Source organism: Harpia harpyja, chromosome 13 (genome assembly GCF_026419915.1).
Source record: "Harpia harpyja isolate bHarHar1 chromosome 13, bHarHar1 primary haplotype, whole genome shotgun sequence".
NCBI classification, from domain to species: domain Eukaryota; kingdom Metazoa; phylum Chordata; class Aves; order Accipitriformes; family Accipitridae; genus Harpia; species Harpia harpyja.
Window position 1 is genome coordinate 23,601,116 of NC_068952.1, and position 20,195 is coordinate 23,621,310.

Sequence of the window (20,195 nt, forward strand, 5' to 3'; positions counted from 1 at the left end):
TCTTGTACCTGCAATGTCAAACAGAGTATTTTGACCACACTTCATCCTATTTTACATTAAGTTAATTTCACAGCGAAACTGTTGTTGTACCTCTTCTGTCAAACAGAGTCTGTTTCCACCATGGTTCGTCCTATTTTACATGAAGCAAATTTCATAGCAACTCTGTGAAATCCAAATGCCTCTTCCAGAGTTGCCAAACTCAGTGTAGGTACATTCATACAATACAAAGATGAAATATACCCGAGCAAGATGTCTGGGAAATTGCTACATTGTTAAGCTCAATTTCAAGTTTCACTTCACAAAAATAAACTGAGTGTTCTCATTAATCTGTTCATTATGCCGCTAGTAATGCCTACTAGAGCAAGTCAGACAGATATAAAGGGTCATTTTGTGTAATTATTGAGCTTAAAAGCCCTGAATGATAGCGGCATTGAAGTACATATTTTTCCTTGTGTTTATATGCTCACATTTTGAAATATTCTAATAAAGCAAAAGAAGAGAGAGGCTCCAGCTTCACAGACCTATCTTATTAAGCACAAAGAATTAAGATTTCACAGAGAGAAACCAGACTTGTATTCCATTTCAAAGCATTAGGAGCCTCTCAGAAATAGGAAAACTCTGCATCTAACATTTCATTTGCTAGCTTTTATTTTAGCTGAGTTTAGTTTGATTGAAAAAAGATCTAGCTTCTTTTAAGTTATGTTTCTTAGTGGTGATTCAGGATTACAAGAAGGTTTTCAAATTGTTCATTTGTCTTTTCTTTTTGCCGCTTCTACCTTCAGTTCCTTATGGTTGGTTTTCAGCCACAAATATGCATGGAACTTTTGAATGAGCCTTGAACAGAGTAGCAAGGAGTTGCAAACTGCAGTGTCTTAGTCTCCCTTGAATGTTTTGCCATACACTTATTGCAGCTCTGCATGTGCCATATGCATTGAAGTTTTGCTTTGCTCCTCTTTGCCTTGTGACTGGCCTGTTCTCAGCTCCTCTTCATGCACGTTACTGTGAGGAGAATGAAGAAAATATCACAGTAACTCTGACATCAATTTGGATGTTAGCTCAGTTCTGCTTAGAGAAAATAAGCAATACCAAATAATACCCATAGTGTCAGTACCTGTTTCTTAATCATAGAATCATAGAATCATTTCGGTTGGAAAAGACCTTCAAGATCGAGTCCAACCATCAACCATGCCCACTAAACCATGTCCTGAAGTACCCTGTCTACTTGCTTTTTGAATACCTCCAGGGATGGTGACTCCACCACTTCCCTGTGCAGCCTATTCCAATGTCTGACAACCCTCTAAGTAAAAAAATTTTTCCTAATATCTAACCTAAATCTCCCTTGCCTCAACTTGAGGCCATTTCCTCTTGTCCTATCTCCAGACACCTGACAGAAGAGACCAGCACCCACCTCACTCCCCTTCAGGCAGTTGTAGAGAGCGATAAAGTCTCCCCTCAGCCTCCTCTTCCCTAGACTAAACAGCCCCAGATCCCTCAGCCGCTCCTCATAAGACTTAGTGCTCCAGGCCCCTCACCAACTTGGTTGCCCTTCTCTGGACACGCTCAAGCAGCTCAATGTCTTTCCTGTAGTGAGGGGCCCAAAACTGAACACAGTACTCGAGGTGCGGCCTCACCAGTGCCGAGTACAGGGGAACAATCACCTCCCTGTTCCTGCTGGCCACGCTATTTATGATACAGGCTAGGATGCGATTGGCCTTCTTGGCCACCTGGGCACACTGCTGGCTCATATTCAGCCGGCTGTCAACCAGCACCCCCAGGTCTTTCTCTGCCAGGCAGCTTTCCAGCCACTCTTCCCCAAGCCTGTAGCGCTGCATGGGGTTGCCGTGACCGAAGTGCAGGACCCGGCACTTGGCCTTGTTGAACTTCATACAATTGGCCTCAGCCCATCGATCCAGCCTGTCCAGATCTCTTTGTAGAGCCTCCCTACCCTCAAGCAGATCGACCCTGCCTCCCAACTTGGTGTTGTCTGCAAACTTGCTGAGGGTGCACTCAATCCCCTCATCCAAATCATTGATAAAGATATTAAACAGAACAGGGTCCAACACCGAGCCCTGAGGAACACCACTTGTGACCCGCCGCCAACCGGATTTCACCCCATTCACCACAACCCTCTGGGCTCGTCCATCCAGCCAGTTTTTCACCCAGTGAAGAGTACACTTGTCCAAGCCATGAGACACCAGCTTCTCCAGGAGTATGCCATGAGAGACAGTGTCAAAGGCCTTACTGAAGTCAAGGAAAATAACATCCACAGCTTTTCCCTCATCCACTAGGTGGGTCACCTGGTCATAGAAGGAGATCAGGTTGGTCAAGCAGGACCTGCCTTTCGTAAACCCCTGCTGACTGGGCCTGATCCCCTTCTTATCCTGGACTTGCCATGTGAGTGCTCTCAAGACAAACCATTCCATAATCTTCCCTGGTACCGAGGTCAGGCTGACAGGCCTGTAGTTCCCCGGATCCTCCCTCTGACCCTTCTTGTAAATGGGAGTCACATTGGCAAGCCTCCAGTCCTCTGGGACCTCCCCTGTTGACCAGGATTGCTGATAGATGATAGAGAGTGGCTTGGCAAGGACCTCTGCCAGTTCCCTCAGTACTGTTGGATGGATCCCATCTGGTCCCATAGACTTGTGAGTGTCCAGATGGTGTAGGAGGTCACTAACTATTTCCTCCTGGATTAAGGGGGGTATGTTCTGCTCTTCATCCTTACCTTCCAGCTCATGGGGCAGAGTACCCTGAGGATGACTGGACTCACTATTAAAGACTGAGGCAAAGAAGGCATTAAGTACCTCGGCCTTTTCCTCATCACTGGTTGCTACGTTCCCTTCTGTATCCATTAAAGGATAGATATTCTCCTTGGGATTCTTTTTACTGTTAACATATTTGTAAAAACATTTTTTGTTGTCCCTTACAATAGTGGCCAGATTGAGTTTTAGCTGAGCTTTTGCCTTTCTAATTTTCTCTCTGTATGATCTAACAAGATCCCTGTACTCCTCCCAAGTTGCCTGCCCTTTTCCCCAGAGATGATAAACTCTCCTTTTTTTCTTAAGTCCTAGCAAAAGCTCCCTGTTCAGCCAGGCCGGTCGTTTTCCTCGGCGGTTTGACTTGCGGCACATGGGAATAGCCTGGTCCTGAGCCATTAAGATTTCCTTCTTAAAGAATGTCCATCCCTCCTGGACCCCTTTGCCCTTCAGGACCGTCTCCCAAGGGACTCTCTCAACCAGTGCCTTGAAGAGGCCAAAGTTTGCCCTCCGGAAGTCCATAGTGGTGGTTTTGCTGACCACCTTCCTTGCCTCACCAAGAACTGAAAATTCTATCATTTTGTGGTCGCTAAGCCCAAGATGGCCTCCGACCATCACACCTCCCACCAGTCCTTCCCTGTTTGTAAACAATAGATCTAGCAAGGCTCCTCGCCTGGTTGGCTGTGTCAAGCTGTGTCAAGAAGTGTCAAGAAGTTATCTTCCACACACTCCAGGAACCTCCTAGATTGTTTACTCTCTGCTGTGTTGTATTTCTAGCAGATGTCTGGAAAGTTAAAGTCCTCCACGAGGACAAGGGCACATGATTCTGAGACTACTGCCAGATGCTTGTAGAATGATTCATCCGTCTCTTCAACCTGGTCAGGTGGTCTATAACAGACTCCCAGAACAATATCTGCCTTATTGGCCTGCCCTCTCATCCTCACCCATAAGCACTCCGCCTTGTCATCAGAATCGTGTAGCTCTGTACAGTCAAAACATTCCCTAACATAGAACATTCTTCTGGGTATTGAATTTTTCTCCCATGCCATCAAAGACTTGAATGTCTCTTTGGAGGCCTGTAAAAATTGTCAAGCTAAGAATATAAATAGATGTTTGTTTTATTACTTTGTAATATATCATCTAGAAAAAATACATTTGGGAGGGAGGAAACTTGAAATAATAATTATCCCAAAGCGTGTCATTAATATACACAAATATCTTTATAAAACTCTGCGAAGGGCCAAACTGTGCTGGTGAAGCTGAATTACATTGTTCTTTTCTGGGTTGGAGGGAATAAGCAGAGAGGACTTTAAACCCCTAGCCCACAACAGTGAAATCCTAGGGAATTCTCCAAACCCACAGTGTTCTCTAGGAATGGGTAACTTGATTACTGTGTTACTGAATTCCTGTTTACTTCAGCTGTTTTTTGGTGGTGGTGGTTTTGGTTTTGGGTTTTTTTTTTAAATATTTCAAACAGTAATATAAATCTTGAAGAAAAGAATATGCCTTACTCTTCCAGGAGTGCATAATATACTTATGCTATTCTATTGATCATGCTTTACAATAAGCCCTGGTTTTCTCCTTCTCTTGGATGAATAGCAGGAAGTTTATATTGACTTTTCATGGTAATAAATTCAGATTGAATGGATCTGTGAGCACTTTTGCTTTTGAATTTTTTTCAAAATAAACAGTGGTAATTAACTATGTGTAAAATATCTGTTGCATAATCTTCTATTTAAAATACAAGTGAAAGAAATCATTAATTTCCTTTAATTATTATCCATTTTAATAATTATTTTATATTTATTGTTATTTATTATTACATTGACATTTTAGTAGAAATTAAACTTCCCAATGGCTTTGCCTTTTTGATTCTTCCCAGGTGACTTTCTAAAGCTTCTGTGATAAAACAGCAAACTTTCAAGTTATTCTTATTACAAGAGATTACATTTTAAGTATAAGCTAGTTCTCACTCTTTACAGATAACCACTGCTTCTACTGTAAGCACTAGATACAGGAGGGGGGTTTAATACATGTATTTTCATTCTGCTTTGAAGAGAGAAAAGGCAGTACTGAAGGAGAGAGAGGCTGCCTTAATTGTTTTATCAACCCCTAAATATGTTTCTGATATCCAGACATTTATTTATTTATTTATTTATTCTTTTTCTGATTATCTTGTTTTCTGGGTTGATATTCATAAAGCATCTTTGGTTTGACCAGGTAGGGATTTGTTTTCCGTATTGTGAAAGTGGTTGGGATTTCGTCTGTCTGATTGTTGCACTCATTCTTGCGTGTTCTGCACTAGCCATCTTCTTTCATCTATATATTCATCTTTGCAACTACTTATCCCAACTGAATCTGAGCAAGGCCACCTGTTGCCAGAATCACTGATTTTGTGCTACCTCGTGAGTCGTGTAAATCACCATGATAATGTGCCATGGTGCTTTCATCACACGCTGTTGCTGTCATTTATCTGTCTGAGACGTGGTGTTCCTGTAGATTTCTTGCCTCCTGTTTTGATGCCTGTGACTTTTAAAACATATTAATCCAACATACAGTTACAATTGATTTGTCAAATTTGCATACATTGACCACATTTACTTTAGAAGTTACCAATGCAAAGTTGGGGGTTGGATAATCAGACTTGTCCTTTGCATTATCTCCATGCATAGTGCTCAGCATTGCCTTCCCTTTTGACACAGCAACTTTTCTCATTCGCTGTCCACTAAGCAATAGAGTGAAGACTTCTTGCATGCATATTTGTTTGAGATTTTGTTTGAGCACCCAGTTTCTAGAGCTTTTCAATAGGAGTTTTTGTTGTGGTTTTACTTCTTTTTCTTAAAGACAGTATGAGTTTACTTTAACTATTTCACCAATTACTTTACCTGCACTTTGATGTTTTATGGTAAATCTGTCATTCTGAGACATTAACCATTTCATAGGCTTTTTGTTGCATATTTCACATACACATTGGGTAGATTCACGTAGACTTCAATGTTCATTGACTTTCTCAGTCCATTTTCTTTTTTTTTTCTTTTTTAATATGCCAGAGAGACAGCATTGCTTAGTGGGCAGAGTATTTGGTGGAGGGTGGAGGGTGGAGGGTGGAGGGAAGAACACACCAGAATCTGAGATAATATTACTTATTCTATATATTGTCTTTATTACTTGTTGTTAGGATAGATTTATACGAACACTGAAATTCAAATCAGAGTTGTGTTTCCCTGAGCCCAGGGACCAGGTTATAGAAGCATTCAGACTTGTTGGTTCTGATAACATGTTCCCTACATTCCATTTTAAAACATCCTTATTCTCAATTTCACTTGACTGCCTTCTGCATTTACTTGAACATGGTACCATGCCTGTTTTCCAACACATGCCACCAAAACAGCTAAAAATACTTGATAAGTGTTAATGACTTAGGTTCTGTAGAACCAATATTAAGTTGATATATATGGTGTGTATATTGTACATAGGGGACAATCCTGGATACTCAAGCTCCAAGACCTGATCTACACATTATTCCTGAGATCAATTACAAAACTTTGTCCTCTCCTCTTTGTACCCTTTCTTCTTGACTTAATCAGTCATCTCTGCCAGGCTAAAAAGAAAATCAGCTGATATAAACACTGTGGTTTTTAGTGAAAGGTGAAACCTTTATGCCTTTTGAAAAGCTTAAGGGTGCTGACAAAAATTCTGAAAAGAAGATAATTAATTATAAGGAAATGCTTGCTGAGATTGAAGAATGTAAGGTTTTTAGATGGATACCCAAGTAGCCTATTTCTGCAGCAACATACTGGGTTTGTAAGTATTCCTTATAGTGTAGAGGTACAAGAAATACATGTATTCCTTGAGAGTTACAGCATGACTATATTACTGTATTTTGCTTGATTGTACTATGGTCACTTTTTAATACTAAAAATGATCAGTAAAATGGTGAGTTACACATTGCATATTTTATCAGTACCTAACCCTACTTAGGAGATGCAGGCTAAATGTGAATATGATGGGATATGATCACTGTGTCTGATAGACCTTATAGATAATGCCTTGCCAGAATTAAATTTTGCTTTATGAGTAAACGTTGCTCTGTTGCTCTGCCTTGCAACAAACACCATTGTTTTCAGTGGTCAGCCTCACTTAAATATACAACCTGTTTGACCTTCTGTTATTTGCCATGAAGAAGCTCTTTGATAGTTTAAGAAAACTTGCTCTTAGTAGGTTTATTCCTCTTAACTTTATTCTGTTGTTCAGCTTTACCTCAGTCTATCTTGCCCATCTCAGATATTTGTAAATTCTATTGTCCTCCTTCTGTGATTAATTGTTCATACAGGCTAAGAATACTTAAATATTCCCCACCCTAAACATTTGGGTCCCAGTTTGTCCTACAACATTACGGAATTCTGGAAAAGCCTGTTATCTTAAGAGGTCTTTGCCAACTATTGCCAGCTCTGCTCAATGTAACAGAAATTCTAATTTTCTTATTAGGAGGAGAATACTACTCCTCTCTTGCATCCTGTTAAGCAAAGTTTTTTTTTCCAGTCAGCACAGGAACAAATTTGCAGTTTCTGGTAAGGACTCAACAATGAGGATTACTGCTTTTATGTTATGGAAGGATCCTATGGCAGTACATTGGATTGCCTTCTCTGAGTCATAATAGTCTCTCTTTTGAAAATAGCTCTGCATGCATGAACATACCCACATGCATGCAGGCACCCACACGCATGCGCACTCTCAGTACCTTTATAAATAAATATTACTACAAAAAGGTTGTCCAGATTATAGATGTCTCCTGTGAAACTGGCCCATTTATCTGCCTGAGGTAAGAAAGGAATGCCTAATACTTGAACTGTTGTTTTGCGGTTATGGTTGTTTACTTTCAAATTCATTGTTGCTTAAGATCATCTAATAACTCAATGAATAGGAGATGGCTAGGTGTTCATGAACTAGGGCTTAAGTTACTATTTTGTCTGTAGCTGTTTCTTACAGGCAAAGTCATTAAATACAGCAACTGTTGACATCTCCTTTTATAGTCAGGAGGTCAGTCAGATGTTAACGCATCAAATCTAGAGATTTGTCATAATTAGATTGTTGATATTCAGGATCTAATTTCATTAAAACTCTGAAAAGTACACATTTGCTTATGCTGGCCAAAACAGGTGTGGTCTTCAGTGTTAAAATATCCTGTGTTGAGGTATATGCAGTATTAAGCAATTGATTTATTCACAGTAATGTTTTTACCAGGACAGATTATATCTATGAATCACAAAATGGAAGAATTATTATATCTTTAGGTTCGTCCTTTGGGGATTTCTGCTCTATGTGATATGTGGTGTATTTTTTTAGAAGAATGCTCCATTGGTTTGTTTCATATACTTGAAGGGATTCTGCTCTTTGCTTTTCTATCACACTGAGTTCCCACAGTAAGAATTGTTTTTTCTCGATACCAGTATTGAACATCATATTACCTAATTTCATTCCATTATTTTTCTTGTATCCCTATAAACCAATTTTTCTTTCTTAATGGATTTCATGTACTTCAGCTACGTATTTATAAAGTCATTCTGCCTTTTTCCTTTTACCTTGGTTGCTACTTAAACAAGATTTGCCTGACTTTCTGTGCTCTTTCATCATGAGTCAAGTTTCCTGTGTTTTTAAAATTATATCCCTGAATTTTACCCAGCTCTTTGCCTATAAATTTTTAAGGTACAGAGTTACAAATTAAATACCAAAATTTAGTTTATCAGAAACTATTGGAGGGGAGCTACATTTTTTCTGTTCTATAACATGGTAACAGAAGCAAAAGTTGTATTTGTTATTTTTGTCTGTCTTGGTTCACTTCAGCCTCATGTCTAAAATTACTGCAGTCACAGATGTGGGTTCAGGTTTTTTCTAGGCGAGTTTCAGTCTGAGGTCACAAGGCTTTGTTTTCTGACCTTGAGGTTAATAGATAATTCAGTGTAGTAGTAGAAAGGGTTACAGTTTTCCTCCCTTCCATTAGCAAACCTTAGTATGCTTGTATTGCTGTTACGAGGAGGCACATGCTGATTTACTTTTTTCACTGTTTTATTCTTCTCAGAGGCTGTGGTTCAATTTACTGCATTCCTTGGAGGTTTGACATGTCAATTAGATGTTATCGACAGTAATAGAAGGGCGGTTGCTGTAAATGTGAAGTTTTTACGAGTGGGCCATGAAATCATACCCAAGGGAATGTAAGAGAGAAGTGCAATAAATACAGTGTTAGTCTACATGCTACAAAGGAACTGATTAATAGGGAGCATGATTCTGTCTCATCTCTCTAAAAATATTGTTTATATATTTGCTGTTCATCAGCTATTCCATTTGTGTGAAAATTTATGTAATAAAAATAGCTTAGAGTCTGTTGTAGGATTATGGAGGGAAGAAGTCTTCAAAGTTAAAAGCACCCTGCTAGTTGTATTAGTGGATATGTTAATGTGTTGGATGGTTTTTCATACCTTTGCTATCTACATGAACATCAGGAGCAATAACTATTGGTAATGAGTAAGCACAACAAAACTAATTCAACCTCTAGGATTGTGCAAGCTTGTCTTCTGCATGTGTGCTCTGGTGTACACAAAAGTACGTAAGATGAACTCATAGGTCAGGTTACTCAAGTTCACAGCCTCTGTCCACCACCACTGCCATCCCCCAAGGACATATGTGTAGATACTACATGCACAGTTCTTGACACGGCATAGAAATTTGGCTCATGGCATTCTGCCAGCCGGTTACCAGAAGATTGCTAATAATTTCATTTTGTTTAAGATTTTTAAATATAAACTTTCTGTCTGGAAGTACAGGAAGACAACCTGTTGAAATTGAAAAAAATGTGTGAGGAAGGTAAATTATATGAGTACATGGCTTATGCAGTACAAAAATGCTACTGGATGTCTACATTGGCATGTGAATATATTTGAAAATTGGTTACTACATTTAGTTAGAAAAATAATTGCTACATTCAGTTTTACTGTTGCTCAATTTGACTATATTTTAACATTTTATTTATGTAATATTTTTTCTAAAACAGCAAAAATGTCAGCACTGAAGCTGTGAAAGCAGGGGTTGCTATAAGGAATCTTTTACGTTAGAAGCTTTATAAAGGTGTCAGAAAGTCAGTATAGACTTCATTAGATCTATTTTATATCAGAATTTTTATTCTACTAGATCTGCTTTATCAAGCCCATGTTTGGTTTCTACAATAAATCATATACAATAAAACATTTATAGCAGTTCAGTAAAGTGTTCTTATTTGTTTGGATTAGTGGGAGGGACCAATCATAGGGCAGAAATAACTACCAATTTTGTTCAGATGCTTTCAAAATTAGGTGTTCCTTATGGGATGTATATTTAGAATAAAAACTTCTGAGGGGAGTTTTCCCAAAAGGTGGGAATACATTTTTTTACATGTCAAAATATAAAACCGTTATGTAACAAATACTGCGACAGGTGATTTTTAGTATTTATTATTCTCATTTATTCTAGACTCTCATTATATTTCTCTTAGCCATTTTTATTACCTCTGCCATTAGTACTTCAAGACCTTTTTGGGTTTTTTTTCTCCTTATTAGACTGGATAAAGTATATTTTCTATCTCATCAATGGACTTATAGCATAAGCATAAATATAACCAAGATGTATTGTTAGGTGAGTTTTGCCTCTGCCTCTGAGCGCAAGCTGTTACTTCTAGCTTGCACCTTCCTTGCTTCCTTAGAAGTACCATGTTTGATGGGCCACCTTTTGAGAGAGTGCTATCATGGTGACAGCAGAATAGATGGAAACTCATTTTTAGGTCTCAGGTTTTGGTTGAGGCAGGCGGGGCTAGAACCACACTTAATTTGACTTTAATTTAAAAACCAAAATGTAGATCACCTTTGATTCCTCATGATATTTTCTTTCTCATGCTTTGTCTTCCCCCTCAGTGGCTTGGGAGGCTGGATGGAAGGGGGGTGGCTGAGCCAGCTACCCAGTTTGATTTCTGTGCTTTATGAGTGTGAGACTCTGAATTAGTATGTTAAATTACAGCTTTAACAGGAGAGGGAGTATTACTTCGCTTTATTGTTTAGTACTGTTGCGGTGGAAAATGTGTCTTTATAGGCAATTTATAAGGTAGCTGTAGACCTTTTTAGTATTTTAAAAAGAAAAATGTCTGCATAACAGTAACTGTTATAGCATTTTTAGTGCGCTTCTGTGTTTATTTTGTTCGTACTCCATAGTAGAGGTTAGTATGGTATTCATTAATAAAGCAAGGGGTGTAACACATCATGCAGAACAAACTACAGTATTTCTCGAGTTTCAGTTGGCTTGCTTACATGTGCATGCAATTTTTTTATTTGGCAGCATCACATGCTAGTTACTTGCTGTCTTGTTTACATCAGTACAGTCATCACACTGATATATGGAAAGACAACACAACTCTTCTTTTCTTTTCCTGTCATCTGCTTTTACAAATATCTCCTCACTACTCCATCATACTGAATGCTGTATTTCATTAAAACAATATGTAGTCACAGTTGAAAAAGTCCACATTCAAATAAGCTAAGAAGTGTTTTGTTACTTACTATAGAACAAGGCATATGTGGAGAAGCGTTAGAAAGGAAAATGGAGGTTACTTGCTGGTAATTGACATTTTTCAGGGTGTGTTGTTAATTTTTACATTTGCTTCCAACTCTGCTTTGCTTTTCTTCTTGGAGTGAGGAACAAAAAATGGAGGTTGTATGTCACCTTGGAAAGTGAGGAGACACAATGTGCACAGACAAAATATACATGCTTAGCCTAAAGCAAGCCATGATATGAATATGATATGGTTATTACAGCTTGATGAATGTTAGTTACATGTAACAGCTTTCCCTTTCATCTTACGTCTTTGGCAGAACTTGGTTTCAGCTATAATCCATGTTGCTCTGGTGATCCCACAGTGTGGTAGTACTCTGTAGTGCCAGTGGCTCATTAGAAAACCTCAATAAAAGATAAGCTTCCACTTCTTTCTTAATTTGTTCTTTCTGGAAGAGAAGGAAATAACGGGAAAATGTCACTATTTATATCCTATTATATTTAATAAATGTTTAGAAAGATAGCAGCTTTTCATAGAAATAACTAGGGAAGGATTCCAAACGCTGAGAAAAGCTATTAAATTCTTCAAGAGGTGAATTGCTATTTTGGAGCTACAGATAGCTTAAGCAATAGCAAGCTATTGTTATAATTTACCTGGACATCAGTATTTCTTGCATTCTTCTTGCAATAGTCTAATAAAGAAAAAGGCAGGAAGAAACATGAAAGTGGAGGGGTTTCTAATGATTTTCTTCTTCCTCTGAATAGAATAGGTTGAAGAGATTGTGGGATGCACAAAGCCATTGAGTTTTCAGTGACAGCTGTTGCTGTTGGAGAGATGAAAGCACTTGGCCCAAGAGTGTTTGTATATTTGAGCAGAGAAAGTGATTTTCATTGCAAGGAGCTCTAAGTGAGACAGGCAGAGTCAGAGAATAAGAGAGCAAAAGATAATTATCTAAATTATGTTCAGACTATTATAGAAGACGAATATAGTTAAAATGTAATTAAATATGACAGGCTTCCAGGATGCAAGCATGGCTTTGGAATGCTAATCATCAATTACTGCATCTCCTTCGGGGAGTCAGGCAGAACAAGAGAGTTAGAAGTCAGGTGGCTGAGGTGAGATGTAGAGTGTTAAATAAAACACTGTAGGACTGTAACAAGGCTAATTTCTTTTGGAAAATGGAGCTGTAGTGTCAGGGGACCTTTGCTAGCCAAACAACTTGTAGTGCTGCATTTCAGCTTGAGGACCCTGGTATAAATCTGAGTAGGCTGCTAGTCCTGAGTCTTCTCTTAGAGATGTAAACCTCAGCTTGAGGTAGTGATTATTTCTGTTGTGAAAGTGATGACTAGGACTGCTGCAGATTGAGCAGCAAATCTAAAATGAATCAACCAGCAAGACACGTGTGAAAGCAGAAAAGAAGATCAACACTTCCTGAATACTTAAAAGCTAAACCCTGAAAAATCAATTTGTTATAGGGTCACTAATAAGGAGTACAGGGATACAGAAAGTCCAAATACAAAAATGTCAGTTTATGGGAGAAGTAAGTTCTGATAGCTTCTTTATGACCATGTCTGAGGTAAAGAAGGTGAAAGTATTACCACCAGCTTGAAAGGTTTGTTTGCTTGGCATATGGGGAGTGAAGGTGAAGAAATGGCATCTATTACCCAGAAGTATCTAATCCCAGACCAAAAATGAGGTGCTTTTGATATGTTTGAATGCTGCTGTTCCTGGAGTACAGTGACTTATGTATGAATCAATACCAGAGCTATATATAAAGTTTGGAGGAAATTTTTGTAAAGATCGCCAACAGCGATTTTGAGGATAGAAAGACTAGCTTTTGTGAGGTAAATATAAAATAAGCACGTACACATGGCATGACTACACAAATGGCATAACTACAAAATAATTTGCAAAATAAAATTTCTACAGAGGAACTGAAATTATTACAATAGTACCAGAAGAGATAACTAGTAGTAAAAGAAGAAGATTAAAAAGAAACTTAAGGCTTACCTGTGATGCCTTTAATTTAGTCAAGAAACAGCACTGAACAGTTGTTATGGCTTGATACATAAATAGAAGTCTTACTGAATGTGTTATATCAGCAAAAAATGCAAAAAGAGGGCAGATATGCCTTGATAATGTTCTGTCACTAATGTCTCTTCTCATGTGGGTATAGTTACACTGCATAAATTATCTCTTTGCTGCATAATTATATCTGTACTGGAGAGGTATTTCTTTGGTATATATTGATGTTCTCAAATGTACTGTTACAGTCAAAATCGGTGCAGCTTTCTAGTGAAGAAGGTTTGCCTTGCTTATTTCAAAAGTGACTCTTTCCAAATCCATTTGGGTTGTTTTCTACTTTGTTTTTTCCTTTTTGCTAAGGAAATAAACTGAGAGACCTAATTTTCTCATTATCCCATCAAGTACTAATTCTCTAGTGGCAATATTCTTGAATTTTAATAACTTGAATTTTAATAACTGTTCTACAAATTGTTTATAATTTTGACTTTCTTTTTCCAATGGGAAAGGAATAAAATGGACACATACCAAAACAGTAAATATTCTCAGGACCAAATTTATTGAAAACCCTATCTCCCTTCAAGTCTCAGGTCCTCAAGAATTTTTACTATTTTCTATCATGTTTTAATATTATTAAAAGCGTAATATAATCCTATCCTAATAACAGTGTTGTAGCAGAAAGTAAGGACTTGTAATGCAGTGGGAAGTGGAAAAACCTAGGAGCTTCCTGGAAGAGCTGATCTAGAAGTGTGTTGTCAAAAGGATCTTCAGAAGTCTTTTTCTCAACCTCTCTTAATATCTGTCATGCTTTTCAGTTTGTATTCCCGAATAGATGCGTCAGCTTCCTTGTTGTCACTTCATATGACAGACAATGGCATTTAGTGCCATCTTTGGAAAATTTGCACTGAACTCTTGCAATGTGTATTTGACCAGTGCTCAGAAGTACTATAAATAATTACAGACCCATTTATGTTCTATTCTATGATCCCTAATTAACCTATTTTCTCGTCACAGAACACAAACTCTATCTCAGAGGCTAGGAAGGCATGGGCTGTTCTTAATGGCTTCTTTAGGATCTTAAACTCTTTTATTTAGAATAGCTTTAGAATGTTTTCCAAATCACTGTATAGGGAAATCTGATTTTTACATCATCACTCTCCCTGCATAAAGTGTGTGCGTGTGTAATTGTGAAAGCATGTGCATAATGCAAACTATGGCAATACTTTGTTATGAGAAGTAGTAGTGTTGCAATCATCTGATTGTCTCAGCCACTCATCTTTGGGACTCTGTAGTTCAAGGTAACAAGTTACATTTGGCCATGAAGATTGACTGACTGGCTGTACTAGAATAATATGAGAAGGAAACTCAAGAAGAATTGTTCTCCTGTTTAGGGAAAAAAATGTTTAAATCATAGCAGTCTTTCAGATTTTGAGACAGATCAATGAAATAGTCCATTCTCATTTTATATTTTATTTAGAGCTTGAAGAAACAGCCTGAGCTCTAAGATAAGGAGGACATAGCCATATAAGGGATATAAATAAACCATGCTGTGAGATAGATAACTGCTTTATCTCTGAGGCCTGACACAGACCACGACTTTCTATTATGATGAGTAACTGTAATTACATCCATTGCTTCATGCAGTAATACCAGTAAACTACTTGAAATTTGGTCTTGATTGGGCTCATAATCTTCTTTAAGCAAATATAACCTGACAGCAGTGATAAAAGTAATAGTCAACTAAATTAAACCAAGAAATGCTATGTTTGTGACAAAGAAGTTTTCCTAATAAGGGAAAATTCAAGTGCCTGACAAATAGTCAGCAACCAAGCTGTTCATACTGCCAGGCTTTGGGGTAGTCTTCTGGTGGTGAGTCGTGTTTTATTCCAGTTTTGCTTCAGTCCCTTATTTCTTATACGAATACTTCTGAAGGTATTCTGAACACATTCAGGAAAACTATCCAACGTTTTTCTTCTGTAGTGAGTTAAACAAGTTATACTTAACTACATTTTATTTCTGAAGTCACCTGTGATAGAGTCTAGTTTTGCTAAGAAGTTAAATTCTGTATATAGCTTCCATGTTTTATGAATACGAAAATTTAAATTCTAATGTGTTCAAGCACTAATCTAGTGTAGTGGAAGAGTGGCATCAAACTGAAACCTCTAGTTCCTATTATTCTTTTTGTTTCTTCTGTTTTACTGTTAGTGTGTTCTGTAAGCACAGAAGTATGGTAGGAATAAGTGTCCTTTTCCCGCTGTGTGTTAGGCTACTTGAGGTGTTGTACCTTGCCCAAATCAAAAGAGTATGAATGAGGAAGGAAGATTTAGTGGTCCCAATCTGCCTATAGTGTTCTCAGTGTAGCCCAAAAAGTTACGCTCCAGCTCTGGGGGCGGTCTGTTCTCCCCACTGTCTCTGTGTCAGGATAAGGAAATCCTCACAACCTGGACTGTGAAGAATGGTTTATGTCACTCGTAATTTATTGGAAGGACCTTGGCCCACACAAGGGAAGCTTGGTTCCTCTGCCTCCACTGTTCCACTTAGAGTCAGAAGAGTTTGTCTGAGGTTTTGGGTGGTGTTTTTCTCCTAGGGTTGTAATTTTCTGTAACCAAGCTCTGATGATTTCTTATGGGTAGTTAACAGATAGATGCATTTCCTTTTATTTACCTGATCTTTTGTTTATCTAATACAGTCAATATTAGTCAAGTATTTTAGACTTTTGATTCAGGTTTTTTATATGCAAATTATAGTAGTATAAGGTATGTATGGGAAACATATAAGCAGAGTCAAGGCACGTAAATATAAAAATGAACAAGGGGCGCTGGAAATACAGGTGATGAAAAGTGTTTCTCTATTTGCCCTGTTAAGTGATAATAGTATGTACTGTCACTTGAGTGGATTCTCTGTATATTTTACTGCAAGCTGTTGTGACAGTGTTTAATATTTGTATGTCTTTCTGGGCTTTTTTGTAGATCCTGGCAAACAATCACTTTTGATAAACAGCCTGCATCTTTTATCAGAATAGTTGGAACTCACAACACAGCTAATGAGGTAAGGAACTTTTAAGAACATCTATATTCTTCATGAATATACAACAGTACAGTTGCCTTCTAAAATGTATGTATTTGCATAAGATTGTCTTATAATTAATTTTCATACCTGGTAAATCAGTTAACCAACAGTGGCCAAACCAAGAGATTTTTTTCAATTCATTTTATACAGAAAAAATATATTTTGCCCTAACCGATCAAGTGCAATATCATCCTCTTTTTGTTTACTTGTGCTTCTGTCTTTCATAATTGTTGTGTATTGCCTCAGAGGAAGTCCAGATTTTACAGCTGACTTCACTGAAACAATTTACAATATGTGAATTTAGGAATACATGTAAGTCTTTGTGAGATTAGGACCTTATATGATGAGATTATAAGAGGCACTAAAAGCTGCTGCTTCTGTGTGTATGCATGCATGTCTACGTCCCACACATGTAGTTCAGCACAAAACATTGTATTTTCACACTTTCCAATTTATTTTGGTTAGCACTATTACATTTGTAGTAATTAGTTTGTCAACTCTAACAGTACTAGGAGTCAGGATTTCTGATCATATTTAGCATGTGGGGTTGCTGGTTCTTAAGCATTGGAAGAATTGTCAAATAGCATTGTTCATGTCCAATTTCAGAGCAATTATTGCAAACATATGCACCACCAGATGTCAACGTCTCAGCAGACAGTTGGAAAGAAGCTGACCAATCAACTGAACTGGGAATATAATTTTCTTTTTTTCTTTTTTCTAAGCACTCTCTCTTGCAGTGTACAGTTCAGTCTTAATCAGTGAGTTCTTAGAAATACAGAGTCAGAAACTGACTGCAGAGTTGTTGTACATGAGTTAAGAAGGCCTTTTCCATTACTGATCCATACAGTCAGTCTCATTTGTTGTCATGCCAGGCTTTCTAAGTTCTCAACTCTTTGTTAATAAAGAATGAGTTACATTGCATAAACTTGGCAAATCAGCCTACCTGAAACATTGCCTCCAACTTTTAATTCTTAAAGTTAGCTTTAAGCCCTGAAGAGTAAGGGGCTTTTAAAACATAATTCTAATTTCAAATTGGTTACTATTTCCAAGGAATTTAATATCCTGTGTAGTTATTTATATGGAGCACTGCATAACTATAGTGAAGATCAGCATATGCGAGTTGAGGTTACAGCTATTCATGTAGTGGCTCAATGGAACTGTAAACACGTGCTGCTGTTCTAGGTCTTTTCCTCTTTTGTCTTTAAAATCTGTACCCAACATTAACTTTTTTTTAAAAACTATTTCTCCTAAAGCTTGTAGAGGAGGAACATTATCAGCATGCACATACTACTAAATTACATTGTTTTGATATATATTAAACAGATGGTCTGTAACATTTTGTCATAAATTTTCATTTTCCAAAGAAGGCAGCAAAGTATTTTTCATACTTCCAATTTCAATAACAGTGTAACCAAAGTCTTGGTTTGTTCTGGAGCCTTGGTAGTCTCTTCAGTAAGAACACAAGCAGTTTCCAGAATTATTTGCCCACAGCTGATTGTATTTTATGTCAAACCATTCTCATTTTAAACAGAAGATGCTAATGGCAGCATATTCTTATCAAGGAGTTTTACTGTAAGAGGTACAAAAATACTCCCTACTTGTTCTACCAACACATACCTTTGAACTTTGAAGCACAATCTGTACTTTCTAAAGGGAAGAGTTGATTTTTGGAATTGCAAAAAATCCCATAAAATTTCTCCATTTTGTGAATGCTTTCATCTTCCAAACTCATCTTTGCCTTTGCCATGTTTTCCATGTTTTGGAAGGCATGATGTTCACAGATTTTTTGACCTGGCATTTGAGTACTTTTGGTATGTTAGAACGTGATAAAGTGTAATTTTTTTTTTCTCGACCTTCCAGACATCTTACTTTTATAACAAAAAGGTTTATTTTTCCTTAGCCCTTGTTATCATTTATTTGTCAGACAGGTCACCTGATACTTTGACTGTGTAAGTTTTATCTTGTTATTCCTCTTCAGTATTACTGACCTGGAAAGGACACCTAGTTGCTAATGTGAGAACTTTATCTTACAAATTACTGCACCAGTGTATATGTACTTGGCCTTCCTGCTTTGTATGTTGGACCTTTCTTAAAATATCCATGAGAAGTATAATATGCTGTTGATAAGAGAATAATGCTGAACTGTCATCTCTGCCTCTTTAGAGAAACACATGCAAGATTATTTGTTTTAGTAATACTGTTCTGGAATACATAATTCCGATATTGGATGAAGCAGATGAGCTCAATTGTATTTCTCTGTCCTCTGCTTCTTTCACAAGCTGTATTCTCTGTATGTTGAAGTGGCAGAGTAACTGAAAGTAATGTTGTAAATTCACAGGCTTGTTAATGTGCCAGATGCTGAGTTGGGCATTATGAATTTAGTATGAAAGAATTGGTAAAAATAAAAGTTATAATTTAAGAATCGGGTACTTCAGACTTTACAGACTAGTATTACCTAAATTTCAGTGGTTTCCATACTATATTTAAAAAAGCATGCATCGCTATGTAAAGTGAAGTTTTAAATGAGCAACACTATTGGTGTGGGATACAGTAGAAATATGGAATCTTCTGACTTGGAGACCTCCACCCCATTCGTTAGACTGTGCTGCCTTTCAAGGAAAGTAGCATATTACAGAGGTGCACTGATGAGATAATGTTTGTTCCCACAAATCCTGATGCTGATAAGTGTGGCTGGAAAAATGAAAATAGCTGTTACTTTAAAAACATGGGAGCGGGATGAGTATAAAAGGGGCTTCTAAAGCGTAGCTGAATGCAAAAATTGGCTTCTCAAGAATTGTAACAGATGGAGAGAATTCATGCCACTGTAGAAATTAATTCAGCTTTAGAAAAAATCTCACCAGAAGAAATGCAGAGAAAAAACATTTTGTGCACATGTGTATGCGTGTGGGTACAGGTGTAGATTTGTAGTCTCTTCATATGTGTATATATAAAGGCATAGCGATACATCTTTATATGAGCATGTGTGTATATATAGAAATATAAACATGCATCACTATGTATCTGTATAAAAAACTGAAAGAAATCTTACACTAAGAGGCACAAGAAAATATAATGGGGATAAAAAAAACAGTGACTGAGAATATTTTTTTTATTCGTTTCATGTATGCTGTCAGAATTTGAATTAACTAGCAACTTCCTCAGAAAAGACTCAGGGGCTATTGCAGACATGTCATTGCATACGTCTGCTCAATGTCCACTGGAGCAGGGGTGGTCAAAAAGAGTAATAGGATTTTCAGTAGTATTGCAGAAAGGCTAGAAAATATAATATTCTGTAGTCTTGTATGAATATGTAGTATACCCATGTCTTGTTTATGGTATTTGATTTTGCCCACATTAACTTGAAAGGGTCTGGGAAAAGGCCGTTAAGATTATAAGAGATTACCTTTGCTTGTGAGAAGAGCTTTAAAGACATGATCTACGTGCAAGAAGAATGATAGAAGATGTCACAAAAGCACACAAAATTAAGTTAAAACAATAATTTTAAAATTCAGTTTTTAATATTCTCAAGCTTTAGATATAAAACTACAATGCATGAGAAAATAGCAAATTTTTAATCAGTATAAGAAAAGATTTATGTAGTGTGTGGCAAATCTGTGCAATTTGTAGCAATGAGAAATCATGTAGAAAGAAGTTTTGCAACAATTTTAAGGACTTCCTCCCCCTTCTTCTCCCGGGCACTTCAAGAACAAGTAGAAGTAAGGGTAAGTAAAGTAGAAAATAAATTGGAAAAAATGCTTAAACAGATTGTCCTCTTGCTC

The 20,195-nt window shown here is 37.4% G+C and overlaps 1 protein-coding gene across 4 annotated transcripts in view; it reads left to right on the top strand.

Annotated features, from left to right (window-relative positions):
• BTBD9 (BTB domain containing 9) overlaps nucleotides 1-20,195 on the top strand; it is a 147,913-nt gene that overhangs the window by 117,765 nt on the left and 9,953 nt on the right. For 3 of the 4 annotated variants that reach the window (XM_052806873.1, XM_052806871.1, XM_052806874.1), the window contains one exon: nucleotides 16,317-16,395. In XM_052806873.1, the coding sequence (XP_052662833.1) occupies nucleotides 16,317-16,395 (79 nt within the window). Of the gene's footprint in view, nucleotides 1-16,316; nucleotides 16,396-17,022; nucleotides 17,400-20,195 lie in introns of those variants that run through there. The other variant, XM_052806872.1, reaches the window with a different exon arrangement.